At 39.2% G+C, this 15,519-nt stretch overlaps 1 protein-coding gene across 5 annotated transcripts in view; it reads right to left on the bottom strand.

The window, feature by feature from the left end:
• Positions 1-356: 356 nt before the first annotated feature.
• KLHL2 (kelch like family member 2) overlaps positions 357-15,519 on the bottom strand; it is a 98,526-nt gene continuing 83,363 nt past the window's right edge. For 3 of the 5 annotated variants that reach the window (XM_037897493.2, XM_037897491.2, XM_043545936.1), the window contains exons 7-15: positions 14,703-14,819; positions 13,648-13,797; positions 10,636-10,753; positions 9,824-10,021; positions 8,948-9,049; positions 7,884-8,012; positions 2,573-2,713; positions 2,215-2,361; positions 357-1,464 (exon numbers count right to left, since the gene is read on the bottom strand). In XM_037897493.2, coding sequence (XP_037753421.1) covers positions 1,436-1,464; positions 2,215-2,361; positions 2,573-2,713; positions 7,884-8,012; positions 8,948-9,049; positions 9,824-10,021; positions 10,636-10,753; positions 13,648-13,797; positions 14,703-14,819 — 1,131 coding nt within the window. In that variant the 3' untranslated portion in view covers positions 357-1,435. The remainder of the gene's footprint in view (positions 1,465-2,214; positions 2,362-2,572; positions 2,714-7,883; positions 8,013-8,947; positions 9,050-9,823; positions 10,022-10,635; positions 10,754-13,647; positions 13,798-14,702; positions 14,820-15,519) is intronic. The other 2 variants (XM_007067038.4, XM_037897492.2) reach the window with 1 other exon arrangement.

Below are 15,519 nucleotides of genomic sequence, written 5' to 3'. Positions count from 1 at the left end.
AATCCAGGACTGGAATGCCTAAGGAAACTGCTTTTCTGACTTCTTGTTAGGCAGTGTGATGAAACAGAAGTTTGCTTTCGTTGCTGGTTTGGTATATCTTATGGGAGAATAACCACCAGTTTTAGGGTTTGTCTGCCCTATTTCTCAGCAGTTTGTCCTGAATTTGGTATTCCCTGTTGTAACCCACAAAGGCACGGTTACAGCCTGGCAGTCCCCTCTTCAAATCACTTACATTTTATTCTTGTATTTAGGTTAACACAAGTTTTTCCAAACAACTTTTGACTGTTTGTTGATCTCAAAGGTATTTGTTGTGAAGCTTGTGTTTCTCAAAACAAGTTTTAACCAACTCTTTAGCATTATGAAACAAATATACAAACTTTTATTATTTAAAGAAAATAGCTCAAAGCGTACAATAGTTTTGGTCATATTTAAAAGGTCATCCATGAATAAAAACGATAGTTGCTCCACAAACATGGGCACATAGAGTAAATTTTTTCATATTTGTTAATAGCAGCTAAGTTACACATAGATAGTTCTTAATACCATGCAAGCTCAGTTGAATTCCATACATTCATTATAAACTTGCAGTTATGTTCATGCCAAATAACCACCTTTTGATAAAAAGGTAGTAAAGGAATTCACCTAAACATGACCAAGATTAAACAAAGAAAAATCTTAAATAAATACAGGCAACTAAACTTTTTCATAAAAGATTTTGGCATTATACCATTCAAGAAATGCTGTGTCTTCTCCATTCTCTTTAAATGGCATTTAGTAGTGTTAAGCATTATTATAAAAAAAATACAACCCTGTTTTACAACATAGAGTACTGACATAATTCAAAGTACTTTGCCAATTATAAATAATATAATCAAGTTCTGAAGAGTGTTAATGGAAAGCAACCTATACTCACACACACACACTATATTCATGTAATGAAAACTGTTATTAAAAACAAAACATGTTTACTCCCATGCCAGCTTGTACTACTGAAGTGGGATTCAGTACCCATCCTGAAGACTTACAGTTCATGGATCTACAGTCTCTGGGAAAAAATAAGACAAAAATTTACTTTCACCAGAATACACATCACTTTACCATTCTTCACTGAATAATCCATTTGTCAGTCACAACTGACATGAATTGGTCCTTTTGAAAGTGATTTTTTGTTCGAAGGCCTTGCAAATAAAAACTGTGGTCCACTAGCATTTATAAAAATTCAGTCAGCTGCTGCTCAATGCAGAATAATCCTACACGTTGCTTCTACCTAGAGTAATCTTCATTATCTGTCATACGTAATTGCAGACCGTCACATCTTCCACTGTGACTCAATGTGCAGCTACAAGTAGAGAAGTGCTTTGATTCTCAGTCACTTCAAAAACACTTGTTGAAGCCGGCCCTTAGTACATAATTAAGTTGAAAATCTTTTCGCTGTTCATAATGGTTTGTCAATAACTGTAACACCTGTAGAATAAGAGAATCACAAGATTAAAGTGTAAGTTATTTGACCGCGTTTTTTCAAAAAAGACAACTTCCAAAAGTATTACAAGAAATACAAGATTTCATACAATGATTTATACCCATCAAAAATATATATCTATATGTGCATTAATTTAAGGCAAATATCAAAAAATGTTCAACCCGTGTTACTCAACACGAAGGTTAACCTTTCACCATTAACTCAGTTTGATTATCAGTAGCATAACATCTCTATCATGCTCTTGTTTATATTACACATTTTCTGTTTTCCCAAAAATGTGAGCCAAGATCCTTAAAGGGGTCTGATTTTCAGTGGGTGGATTCCCAGCACATCTAATGATAAGGCTCATTTAAAGAATGTCCTGCTCCCCCCAAAGTCAGATCCTAAAGTAAGTTTCCAGCCGTTTTAACATAAATTGTACTTCTTAGTGAATACCGAGAAGAAAATAAAGTGTGCTATCCAAAACAACCAGATTTTTCATACAATTTTAGTACAATATTTTGCTTTTAAATGAATTTAAGAAATAATATTTTTATTTATATTATGATAGTGCCTAGGAGCCCTAATTCTGGACCAGGACCAGGCACTGTACAAAATATACTTTAAAAAACAGGTCTTTCAGTGCAATAGATTTTTACCTGGGACATTTTACTCTTCGGATGTTTTGTCACACAACTCACTTGAGGTACTACTTTCAAAGTAATTGTGAGCAGTTTAAAAAACTATATACCCATTACCTGCATAGCTCCTTCCAGTACTCATACAAGAGGACACAACTGTCCATTTATCAGTTGTTGGGTTATAATATTCCACTGTTGACAAGTTACAGGAACCATCATCTCCTCCAACTACATACAACAGGCCATATACAGCACAAACCCCTATTAAAAAGGAAAATAGCTGCAATAAGACAGAAGTTTACAGAAAGTGCACACCTAATTGCTTGCTTACATAGTGAAATCATGCCTTCCATTTTGAGGCTTTAGTAAAGAAGCAGAAAATATTAAAGAGAGGTAGAAGCATGTACAGAATAGATACATAGCCACATTAATAGCATTTTAAAGAACAATATTTCTAAACTACAGTATATACCTGCATTCCTTCTGCACATGTTCATATCTGCAACCTGCCTCCATGTACTGGTGGCAGGATCATATACTTCAACACTTTTTCTAACCAAAGGACCATCATGACCACCTACTGCATACAATAAGTTGTTTAACACACCAACACCTGCAAAAATACAAAAACACTCAAAATCAATAGAAGAATGGCTATGACTGAGTATCAGGGAAAGCAAGTACAGAGTGTATTTATAAATGTAAATCCTATTTCACAATCAGAGTTAGAAACCCTCTCAAAAGAAATGTGGGTCAGAACATGTTAAACTAAAGAAATGATTACAAATTGGTAAAGGCAAGACATTGATTAGAGGCCTTGTGTGACTGGGCTTATCATAGCATACAAAGATTAGAGCTGTTCTGCAACAGAAGATTAGGAATAAGCAAAGAAAAAATGTACTGAATATTTATGCAAATACAGAGTACTGGAAGTAAGCACCAGTTAGAAATTATACTAAATTATGGGCTATGATCCAGTGGTATAATGGAAACCGGGCAAGATGAGCCATATAAATGAATCTAAATAGAGCTGGGTACAATCTACACAGCAGAAAGAAAAGAAGAGGTGCAAGAGTGGCACTACATATCTATCAAAAGTATGTTGAAACAAGCTGACAATGAAGTTATGGAATACTTCACTGGGCATGAACATACAATGAATGAACAAACAACCAGGAAACTACAGTGGGCATCTGCTACAAACTGGTGGATAACACTAAAAATCCCTTGAACCAATACTAAAGGTGCTCAAAAACCCAAAGGATTCCATACTCATGGGGTACAGAACCCAGTTCTGTGTCAAATACATCTTAGTGTATATTTAGCTTTATGTTAAGAACAACTTTATCAATCTATAAGGAGCGACTCAAGGAACAGGTGAAGTCAGACTGGATCTACTTCTTACTGATAAGTATGAACCAACTGAAAATATGAGAATCCTAGGAAACCCTGGAACCAGTGATAACAGCTGATTATTCACCACTATAAGAAGAAATGGGATACAGAACAAAACAGTATTAGCATAGAAGATTTCAGAAAGGCAAAATTTTTGGAGTTAAGACACTAGTAAGTAATGTATGACGAACAGAAATATTAAAATTCACCAGTATGGAAGTTGGCTGAGGAATCCCAGGAGACAATGATGGCACTGACTGCTCAACAAAAAAGCGTAAGCTATAAGAGTTGGCCAAATGTGGTTTCATAAAGGGCTTCACAAAAGATTAAGAGTTTAAAAATAAAACCTATATTGCAAATGAAAAGGGAGAGGGAATCAAATAGGAATACACAGGATCAGTTATGGCGCTCAGAGAAAAGTTATGGTTAGAAAAAGTTAATCATAGGACTGGAAGGGACCTCGAGAGGTCATCTAGTCCAGTCCCCTGCACTCGTGGCAGGACTAAATATTATCTAGACCATCCCTGACAAGTATATGGAAACCTGCTCTTAAAAATCTCCAATGATGGAGATTCCACAACCTCCCCAGGCAATTTATTCTAGTGCTTAACCATCCTGACAAGAAGTTTTTCCTAATGTCCAACCTATACCTCCCTTGCTGCAATTTAAGCCCATTGCTTCTTTTTCTATCCTCGGAGGTTAAGAACAATAATTTTTCTCCCTCCTCCTTGTAACAGCCTTTTATGTGCTTGAAAACTGTTATCATGTCCCCCACTCAGTCTTCTCTTTTCCAGACTAAACAAACCCAATTTTTTCAATCTTCCCTCATAAGTCATGAGGTGCACCGCACGCAGCTCCTTGACATTGATGTGCAGTGGAAGTTCTGACTGGGATCATTGACTCTGAGACCTGAGATCGCCTAGGTGCGCTCCCCATCCCATTGCTGACACATCTGTGACTAGTGACAGCGTCGGCTGAGGTTTGGAGAAGGGTATTCCCACCCATACTGTTTGCGGGTCGAGCCACCATCGTAGGGACTCAAGAACCTGAGTAGTAAGAGTGACCAGTCTGTCTAGGTGGTTTTGGTTCGGCCTGTAAACTAGAGCTAGCCACGCCTGAAGGGGACGTAGCCGCATTCTGGCATGCTGTACCACAGACATGCAAGCTGCCATGTGCCCAAGCAACTTTAAGCAATTCCATACAGTCATGTTGGGAAATCTGCTGCTATCTTATGATGGCGTTCATGGCGAGGAAACAAGCTTCCGGAAGAGATGCTCTGGCCAGGGTGGAGTCGACCAGTGCCAACCTGGACGTCCGTGTCCTGCCCATGGGGAGACTCCTGGGTTGCCGAGGTGGCTGAAGGAGGGATCCAAACCTCCGAGGCCACCGACAGGGATCTGGAGCCCAACCCCTGGGCTTGGTGGTAGGCCCATGGTGTTCAAAAGGGCCACTGGGCTGGCCCCTCCCACTGTGGGGGCCAGGACATCACAGGCACCATTTGCCCTTCGTCCTGCCTCAGACCGTGCCAGCTAGCCTAGAGACATAGGAGTCCACCTCTGACTCCAAAGAATAGTTGAATCTCTGTGACCACGGTGGTGCGGACTGAGACAGTGCTGGGGAATGGTGCCATGGCGAGGGTGATCAGTGGCGCATCAATGTTGGCTTGCCCCTGGATGGCACGGTTCCCCTCTAGAGCCGGTGCCAGTGCCAGAGCGGGAGACTGTGCTGTCATGGCGATCAAGTCCCTGGCAGCTTAACATGTCTCCGGTGTGGCCAGAAGGCCTATGTCCTCCTCCAGGTCCTCCTGCAGTGGGGAGTCCACCAGGACCAGACTCGACGGACCTCCCCGCAAGGCTGAAGTCGACAGTGCCAGTATAGATGGGGCCGAGGCTGAGTGTCCTGACGTGGGACTCACCCCACTGGTGCCTGCTTGCTCCACTATTTTAGTGGGGAAGCGCCCTGTCTGCTCTTTTCTTTTTGTGCGGCACCGACCAATGGGAGTGGTGCCTTGCACTGGCATTGGAGCTGGTCTTCGGTGCTGGGGAATGGTGGTGCCACCAAGATTCCTTAATCGAGCCTTTTCTCTGTGCTGAAGCCTCCAGCACGAAGGCCGGCGCACTGTGCACCGAAGTACCGAGCATGGGGTCAGATGTCGCCTGGGCTCTCTGGGGATGAAGGGCCAACTCCATCAAGAGGAGCGTCAGCCAAAAGTCCCACTCCTTTATAGTTCTGGGCTTGAAGCCCCTGCAGATCTTGCACCTGTTGGACTGGTGTGCCTCTCCCAGACACTTCAGACAGTAGTCATGTGGGTCTCCCCTTTGTATGGGCTTCCGGCAGGATCCTCATGGCTTGAAACCCAGAGGCCAAGACAAGCCCCAGTCCCCAGCGGGAGCAAAGGGTAGTGTGGGGGGAAACCCCCAACTAAAACTTAACTACTAACACTAATACTAACTAAAAGCTAGTATTAAAAGCTAGTATTTAAAGCTATTTACCGAAAAACGGATAACAGTCCACTAGGAAATTGCTTGCTCAATGCAAGAGAGAGAGAAAGCTGCTCCAACGACTGTCACTGGTGGTAAGAAGGAACTGAAGAGGCGGCGGGTCGGCAGGGACCCATATACACTGCCATGAGGGCACCACTCCAGGGGTTCCACAGCTGATCCGACGGGTACCTCTAGGGGAAAAACCTTCCGATGACTGTGCACATGGCGCACCCACACTTGGAATCGACATGAGCAATCACTCGAAGAAGTAGTTTAGTTAGTAGTATTTTATGAGATACTAAAATGCTTTACTAAAAATCCACATATGACATATTCCTTGATGCACTAATTCTGTAATTTTAGGTAAAAATGTAATCAAATACTTTAAGCAAGTTTTATGATATAAACAAATCAAATTCTTGGTTTTTTTAGCTAGAATTACAAAATAGGTCTCCGAAGGGAACTCTGTAGATGAAATATTTGGATTTTAGTAAATGTTTTAATACAGTGTCATGAATTACTACTCAAAAATAATTCATTTGGATTGGATTTAAGTAGTGCTACATTGATTAGAAACTTGATAGAATAAATTATAGAAGGCAAGGTATAATATTGGAAAAGTGGTAGAAAATTTATTGGGGTGCATCTAGGAATCCAAGTTCCATTAGGTCTGATTTACAGCAATATTTCTTTTGATCATAAGGAAAAGGAGAAAGCAGCACATTAATGCAACTCCTGCTGGATACTAAATTGGATATGCCTAGAAACACTATGGAAGACATCCAGAGTACAAAGGGGCCTGAAGAGGCTAGAAACATGAGCGGAAAAATACCCAAATTAAATTTGATTTGGAAAAGACCATGTGAAAACATCTGGAGCAATAAACTACTATTCAATGAGTTGGAAAAACCTAGAATACCAAAAGAGAGAGATGACAATGATCAGCAAACTTGACTTGAGTTCCCAATATAACAGACCCAAAATGGCATTAGTATCATCTCAACGAACAAGAAGTAGATGTCACTCTGGCATTTTGAGTTATATTTAAAAAACAAAAACACACACATAGGTCTTGGCGAGATTACACTTAGATTATTGTTTTAGATTCTGGGCACTTCCATACTAGAAAGAAAAAACTGAAGGGAGTTCAAAGAAGGATACAAGAGATTTACTTCTGAAGAAAGATTAAAAGAGAGAAATGTGTACAGCCTGACTAAATGATAGGGGATGGCAGCACATGACAGCCAGACATATTTGAAGGGTATAAACAACAGGTAATGAGGGGGTTATTCAAGATGAAACAAAGGTTGTATAAGTAGAAGTAATGGGATTAAACTAAGGAATGGAAACTTAAGGACAAATATAAGGAGAACACTTCCTAACAGCGAGATCACTTAGACTGCAGAACAAGTTTTCCAAAGGAGGTGGTGGAAGCCCAATCACTTTGCACAGTTCAAGTTAGACTGAAATCCCTATTAGAGAAAGCAATCCTACACTAACAAAGGGATGACCTAGATGACATAGGCCTCTCTTATCTGATTTCTGTGATTTGATGAGCTGCTTAATGGAGTTTAGTTGGAAATGTAAAAGCACTGGATGTGACGTTCCACGTATATTACTCTGTATGATAATACCAAGAAGCCTAAAAAGTCTAGTAGGTAAATGCGAAAAAGTACCAAAACAAGGGGGTAGAAAACCCCTGCATATTTAACATTTGCCTAACCTTACTGTATGGGACAGTTTTGCATTTGTAACCTGCAGTGCTTTTGTGAACTCCACCATACAATAAAAGTAAATATTCTGAAGTGTCCTATTAGGGTCAGCCTGTATTTTATATTTTAAGGAATAACGATATAATTGCAATATAATAATTTGCTTTCTTTTTGTTAATTCTTGTTCACTCACCTGCTCCACTCCGTCTAGTGCTCATTTCTGCCACATAGGTCCACTCATTTGTACTAGAATTATAGCATTCCACCGTACTAAGGCACTGACGTGACGCCCCATCATAGCCACCTACAGCATACAGAATACCTAGAAAGGCAATCACCAAGCCCCCCGCCCCACAGTATACACAGATTAATTTAAGTATTTTAACACACACACAGGTACATAGACTCTGATGTGCTATATACAGGAAATCAGGCAAAACATCAATTCAGTGACACCTTCTACTGTTGTTTTTCGTAGTCCAATTTAGAGTGGTTATGGGGGAGGTCCTACATAAACACAATTAGCCTGAAGTATTCGTCTCTGGTCCCTGTTATTTTAAGCGGATATGATATTCTAATTCATATTCTAATATAGCAGAATACATATATTTTGTTTTAAATAAAACAAACCATAACAAAAGCAGTTTCTACTAAAAGTTGTGCCACTGATAGTAGATGGCTATAATCATCTACATGTTTCTTAAAGGCCATTTAAGATGGGGTAATAAATTAATCTCCTAGTCTAATGACCGAAATATTTCCTATTCTCAGATGGCTTTTAAAAAGCAATAATAACAGTTTTGCACTGTCCACACGAGCTGAATAACAATGTTCACAGAGGAGTTTTGAAAAAACATAAACAAAGTTTAAAGTCTGCTCCGCAATGTGGCAGAAAATAGCATAAATAGTTGTGCTAACTTTTTCCCTACTTGCAGACATCAAGTTTTCCTCTACTTTGTCACTGACTGAATGTGCCACTAATCTATCCTTTTAGTTGAGAATGTCCCATTCCCTACCCTGATTTTTGAACACTAGCAGAGAGAAAAGGCAGAAACTTTCAGAACTGTACTTGTCTTATTCTCAGTTAATAACAAGGACATTTGGATGTTTGCAATTAGTACTAGACTGCTTTGCAAAAACCTTCCATTCTATATATTTATTGTACATGTACTATTTGATTGAGAAAAAAAATCTTACAAATGTACAGACAGTGACATAGACAGACAACTAACATTATCGGATGACATAAAAACTTACCTCCAACAACACCTACACCAACACTACTCCTTCTTGTGTTCATTGGAGCTACATGAAACCATTCATTAGTCTTCATATTATAAGCTTCTACGGATGATAAACCTGTTAAAACAGAACAAAATCTGTGATTGACATCTTCACAGTATCCAGTCTTTAGAAATTCTCCGTGCTAAGATTTGCAGTCAGATTTTTTTCTAAGAACAATTAATGGCTATACATGTGGCCTGGGAAGTATCATTTGGATAGCCCACAACATACTGTGATGTTTGGATAAGGGATGGTGAATAAAGTCTTTGTAGGGAGTCAGAAAAATTTCTCCCTTTCTTTTTTTAAATGATGAGCTATTTGGTACAGCCTTCTGCTCACCAACATGTTCATGTACATACATACACGTGCACATCACATGTGCGCGCGCGCGCACACACACACACACACACACACACTTCAGACACCACTAAGAGTTAGGAATAAGTGTGCATATTTGCATTACAGAAAACATACAGAAAATCTATTCTACATGCACACAGGAAGGGGGCTCCTAGGCTCATATCTTTCATGAGGGAGTTGTCAGAGTACTGTAATAGGACAGTGAGAAGGAATTTGGCTCTGCAGTGGCTCAGATGCTGTTTAGTCCTTTGGACCTGCACTCTAGCAAGTGGGAGTACAGATCATTGCTCCCACTCAGTACACAGTTTGTGCTAGGACCAGCACCTCCCAGGGAATGTTCAACTACCCAAAAGGCTACTTGGCTTTCCTGGTCTTTTTAATTTCAAATTCCAGGAACAATATCAAGATGCATAAGTAAATCTGACAGGATTATTTCAATAGTAGCTAAAACTGTAATAACCAACACAGTAGTATTTAAAGATAAAATACCTGTACTCCCATCAAATCCTCCTACAGCATACAAGAGTCCATTTAATACAGCAGCTCCCAAGGTGCTTCTCCTATCTTGCATATTAGCAACACTGGTCCATTGGTCCTTCACTGGATCATAGGAATCTACTGTGCGAACTCTTAAAGAGCCGTTGAAACCACCGACAGCAAAAACTAGTCCACCCATGTACACCATGCCTTGAAAAAACAAGAGTTTACTTTCCCTTACCACTGACTTTCTTTTGTACTGTTCTCAGCACATCAGTGTTTAATAAGTAACAATTTATAATATAGATTGCATTATATTACCAGGTTTTTAGTGACACTTTATTCAGTTTAAGCGTTAAACTTTACATGACATTAATGCAAAAATGTTGTGCAGGCTGGATTTATCTCTGCTTACAGCTCCTCAGGTGTATTACATTAAATGCCATTTTAAACAACAATATTTTTACATAACGGTTCTCTCCATATTCTTTAAACATAAAACTGTAGTATCTGAACATCTCATATACATTAATGGATTTACCCTCAGTATCAGTGCAAGTTCTATTTTACAGATTGGGAACTAAAGCACAAAGAGACAAAGACCAAATTTTCAAACTTGGGTGATCTAAAGTTAGGCATTTAAATCCATATTTAAAAAGTAATTTAAGTAAGTGGCCTGAATTTTAGAGGCGATGAGCACTTGCAGCTCCCACTGAAATCTATACTCAGCACTTCTCAGGGCATGTAGAATAAGTGGTAAAGAAAGAATAAGCATGGTTTTGAATATTGCTGAAGACAGAGCAGTTAGGCTATACATCACATACCTGCTCTACATCTTCTGGAAGGCAATTCAGCCACCTGATGCCAGCGCTCTTCTTTAAAGTCATAGCATTCCACGCTACGGATGGCCTTTGGTGCTTGTCCTCCAACCACCATCATCAACTGCAAGGGAATCAACAATATTTACTGCTTATTTGCACATATGGGAATATTTGAAAGGCTTTAAAGTGCTAAAGAAAAACATTTCTATGTACAACCCATAATCAAAAGATATTTCAGCCAAATATATGCCTAATATCTTACAAGTTAAGAAAAAATAAAAAGATTTCTGAAACATAGAATTTGTGATCTTTCCAGCAAAGGCAATATTTGAGGCAAGAAGACAGAAAGGAATTCTGGCCTTGTTATACATGCAGTATGGGAAAGATTCAGATTGCCCTGGCCACACAGGAATAAAGATAAGATGTAATGGATGTAGTTTAATTAGGCCACAACTTTAGTCACTTAATATATCTGGAAATAAATCATACAGTGCAGGTCGTCATTCTTTCCTTAATAGTTTCCACCTATTTTGGAGGTCTGCCGTCAGCTTTCCAAGCTGGTTCCAAACTTATTGCTGGGACCTTGCCATGCTCCCCTCATATGAAGGTTAAGAGAGGGTGGGGGGTGGAAAAAGGTGGAGTTGTTTCCCCACTATACCAGGCATTAGGAGCCACAATCTCCCTTTTCCCAGTTTCCTTAGGTGATGCCTTCCTCTAAATCCACTTCCAACTCCTGATTATCAGTGAATAAGAACATAAGAATGGCCACAGTGGGTCAGACCAAATGTCCATCTAGCCCAGTATCCTGTCTTCCAACAGTGGCAATGCCAGGTGCCCCAGAGGGAATGAACAGAACAGGTAATCATCAAGTGATCCATCCCCTGGGGTTGCCCATTCCCAGCTTCTGGCAAACGGAGGCTAGGGATACCATCCGGGCCAATCCTGGCTAATAGCCATTGATGGATCTATCCTCCATGAATGTAGCTAGTTCTTTTTTGAACCCTGTTCAGAGCCCCTCTGTTACAAATCCTGCACAGGACACCTGCCACACTGCTATCTACTACGTTGCAACATCCTGACCTCACCTTACCTACCACCCCACCAGGTCCCTGACATGCTGCAGGGAAGGTGACAAAAATCCACCCCGCGTTGGCCAATCTGGCAGTGAGGGCAAAATTCCTTACCAATCCCAAAAGAAAAAAGGTTACTAGTGCAATGCCAACAGCAGATCATAAAAATCTGGTTAGACTCTGATTCCAGGGGTGGGAGGGTGAATGATGTGGATTGGTGACTGATGGGAGAGTTCCTTCCAGAGTGCACGGGGTATAAATATCTCCTCTCCGTCCACTGCACATGGTGGGTCAGTGCTAAACAGGCAAATGGGAGGTGAGGGGGTCAAGGTAGTAATAAAGACAATCATAAATACGTGGTTATAATGGTCAGAGTAGACACAGTGCAGTAAATGATGCCTGTAATCTAGCCTCAAATTAGAGACTGTTTATAATTTTGGGGTTTAAATTTCTATATAGTTTTAAATTTCTACTGAAATTAAGTACCAGTTTACTGGTAAGTATTTATTTAAAATAAAGGAAAACTCCTATTTTGAATATAGCTCCTAATGTCTACATAGACTCAAATTTCTTGTCGGTTTCTCTCTCGTGAGCAGCACAGGACTGATAACCAGGAGTACTCATATTAATGTTCAAACAAAAGATTGACCAAAATATCTAGAAACTTTACTTCATAGCATAACTTTACTAAGAATTCTGCTGCCCAAAATTTGTATCTGTTTAAACAAATAATATTGAAAAGAGGAAAAAGCGTGTAAATATTGATCATCATAACACTCAGTGTTACCTACTTAGAAGAAGAGAATGTAATGCTGTTTAAAAAAATCGTCCCAAAGTCTTTCAAGATTTTCAGGATAAGATTCTAATGTCAGACATTCAGCATGCTGTTTTACATATTTTTATTACTCCGCTACTTTACTAGTGCAACTAATTAGTAAAGTGCATTGTGCAGGTTTAAAGGAGTCCAGAGATGGGTGAAAAAAATTATTACACATGAAAAGACTTCAATATCAAGAGAATTTGAAAACATTTGGACTGTTTAATTTGGAGAAGACATAAATAAGAGTCAACATAGTGGAGGTATGTTAAATAAATAATGAATGATAAAGAACGTGAATTAGGCATGCCTATTTACTTTTTCTTATAGTACAAAAAGAGGCCATTCAATTAAATTCAAAGTCAAAAAAATTGAAACTGAAGAAAGCTGCAGGAAGCTCAGGATAAAGATACTCTGGGAACTTTTGGGGGCTGATTCTGCCCTCAAGTGTGAGAGCCCAGCTTCTAGAATCTAGATGAAGTCAGTGAGGATTGTGAATGTGCACCTGAGAGCAGAATCTAGCCTTTGATTTGGTCCTCTTGCGGGAAGACTAGTTGTAAAGCTTCACTGAATATGCAAAAGTCAGAGGAATGGCATTGACATCCAGCTCCTATTCTGCCACTGCTGAGTTGGAATAACAGTACTGTGATAAAACTTCTTCTGTATTTTGGTGAAAGAGAAGAGGAGCTTAGGTATTTAACACAAATATTGTTAGTTGAAAACAAATTAGATTATTTAAAATACTCCAGAATTAGACACGACCACATAATTTTATCCAGGCTTACATTCCCCATCCCCACTGCAGACCCATAACTTTGGTTCCTATGATGCTACGGCAGCACCATAACTTCTGTGGGCTCAAAATGGTACAGTTCTATAACATATTTTCCTTAAAGAGCCAAAACACAGACATTTATGAGTTTTATACTCCATAAAACCTTTCTGTCAGTCAGTTTAGGATCTAAGCTCTTACCATGTTGCACCCTTCTCAATGGTGAACAATTCTAGTAGGAAGACTGTCTAATGGAGAACCCCAATTAAAGCCCTATCCAGTGTTACACTTTCATCCCAGGCTTTAGATAAAACTGAATATGAAGAAGGCAGCTAGTTAGAAGTTAGAGATCTTACCTTTGGAAGGCTTACAGGTGTTCTCAGTCTGGTTCGAGTACTTTTCATCAATGCTCGTTGCTCAGTTGGCAGTAAGTGATACTTCATAGCTTCAATGAGGTAATCTTTACATGCACTGCTGTTCTTTACCAGCGTCTCCTCTTCAACCCTCTGTGCATTAATGAAAGTTTGACAAGGTCACAGAATTTTAAAGTGAAACACAAATCATAATTCGAACTGAAATAAACCTACATTACAGGCAAAAAAATAAAGCACTGAATTAGTAGATCATACCCCAGTCAGTGAAACGCTGGAAACACCATGATGTTGATATGCCAAGTCCCTACGGAAAAAACTGGAGAATACAGACCCTTCTAATTATTAAATGGAAGATATAATTTTAGGCAATGGCAAGTGTTTTTAGTCATTTTCCTGATGGTCAAGCAGATTTCTAGCTTTTCTAAATCACAATATAAGAGGCTCAGTTAAAATGAACTATTTGAACAAGAGGATCCCATTAAACAGAAACTCAACACAGAAATATAGCAAGAAACAGAGTGAAGAAATGTAGACCACCAAAGGTTATATTTCCAACATAAACAACTTTTAGTTGACCAAGATGCCAATTATCTGCGATAAGCATTCTGACGCTAATCAGACCTTATGTTCAAAGTGATAACCGTACAAAATTGGCAAAACTGTGGTATATCTAAACTACATAAAATAGACTTCCTTTGACACTGAATTCTACATATTTAAAAATGATAGAACATTAGCTACCATGTACTAAAACATAAACATTAACTTTTAACCATTAAAATCATGAAAAGAATCACTAACAAAAAATGTGCTATATAAGGGATTATATTACAAAAGGAAGCCCAAATCTAAAATCAGATTAATAATCACTGATTTACAATATGTATTAAGGAAGCATTCATTTGAAACTATTTGTATAGCATTACAATTAGACTAAAACACAATTAAATTACTCTGATGTAAATTAGGCTGCTGACAGACAGGATCATACACAGTGTGTGTAAATTCTTGCTAGAATTCTTCTTGTTTTTGCTTACCTGAACTAAATATTCTCGGGAAAGCAAAGGCAGCCGAACATGTTCCATCAAACGTGCCATTAGCTCCTGCCTCACATCTTTGTCATGGTTTACCCATGCTATCACTGCTTCAAAAACCTTGCAGAAAACAAATACATGCCATGAGTCCCACCTGTTTTACAAATTCAGTATGAAAGTACAAGTGTGCCCCCAAAGCCAATTTTCACTTGGACTAAAGTTTCTGAAGCATAAAAATAGGAGGCCACATAAATTGGCCACTCCAATCCTTTCAAAATAGTTATCCTATATAATATCCCCCTTGGGTATGTGAGCCAATCTCTTTTTGAATACATACGCTACTGGTTCCTCAGTGAGAACTCCCAGTGGATTAGCACATCGTCAAATTACTCTCACGATTATGAAAGCTGTCAACAAATCTAATCTGAACTTTTCCCATAGGAACTAATTTAATTAGTGTTGTAAACTTAATAAAAGCCTGCATCTAAGTAAATGTCTTTCCCCACCCTGCTTTTTCTTAAGGTCCTGAAGTCCAGAACTATCATCCATAACTAATTCCCCTGCATCTTTGCTGGTGTCACCACACTAGACTCTCACTAAAGTCTATAACCAACCAACTAGGGCAAGGCAAGTGTGATTTCTCTCCCACTGCACAATACTTCACTGTTGCTATAAAATCAGCGAATTAAAACTTTGTGTCTTTCTAGAGACAGACATTTATATAGTAAAGTCAAGCACTTCTGTGTGGGAGAGAACTAGACTTTCACGATATCATGGGAATAGCAACATGGCATCAGTTCTAAGAGGAACTGTGCCTCCT

Source organism: Chelonia mydas, chromosome 4, assembly GCF_015237465.2.
Source record: "Chelonia mydas isolate rCheMyd1 chromosome 4, rCheMyd1.pri.v2, whole genome shotgun sequence".
In the NCBI taxonomy this organism is placed as follows: domain Eukaryota; kingdom Metazoa; phylum Chordata; order Testudines; family Cheloniidae; genus Chelonia; species Chelonia mydas.
The sequence above is the reverse complement of the archived record's forward strand: the minus strand, read 5'-3'. Positions and strand labels throughout refer to the sequence as shown.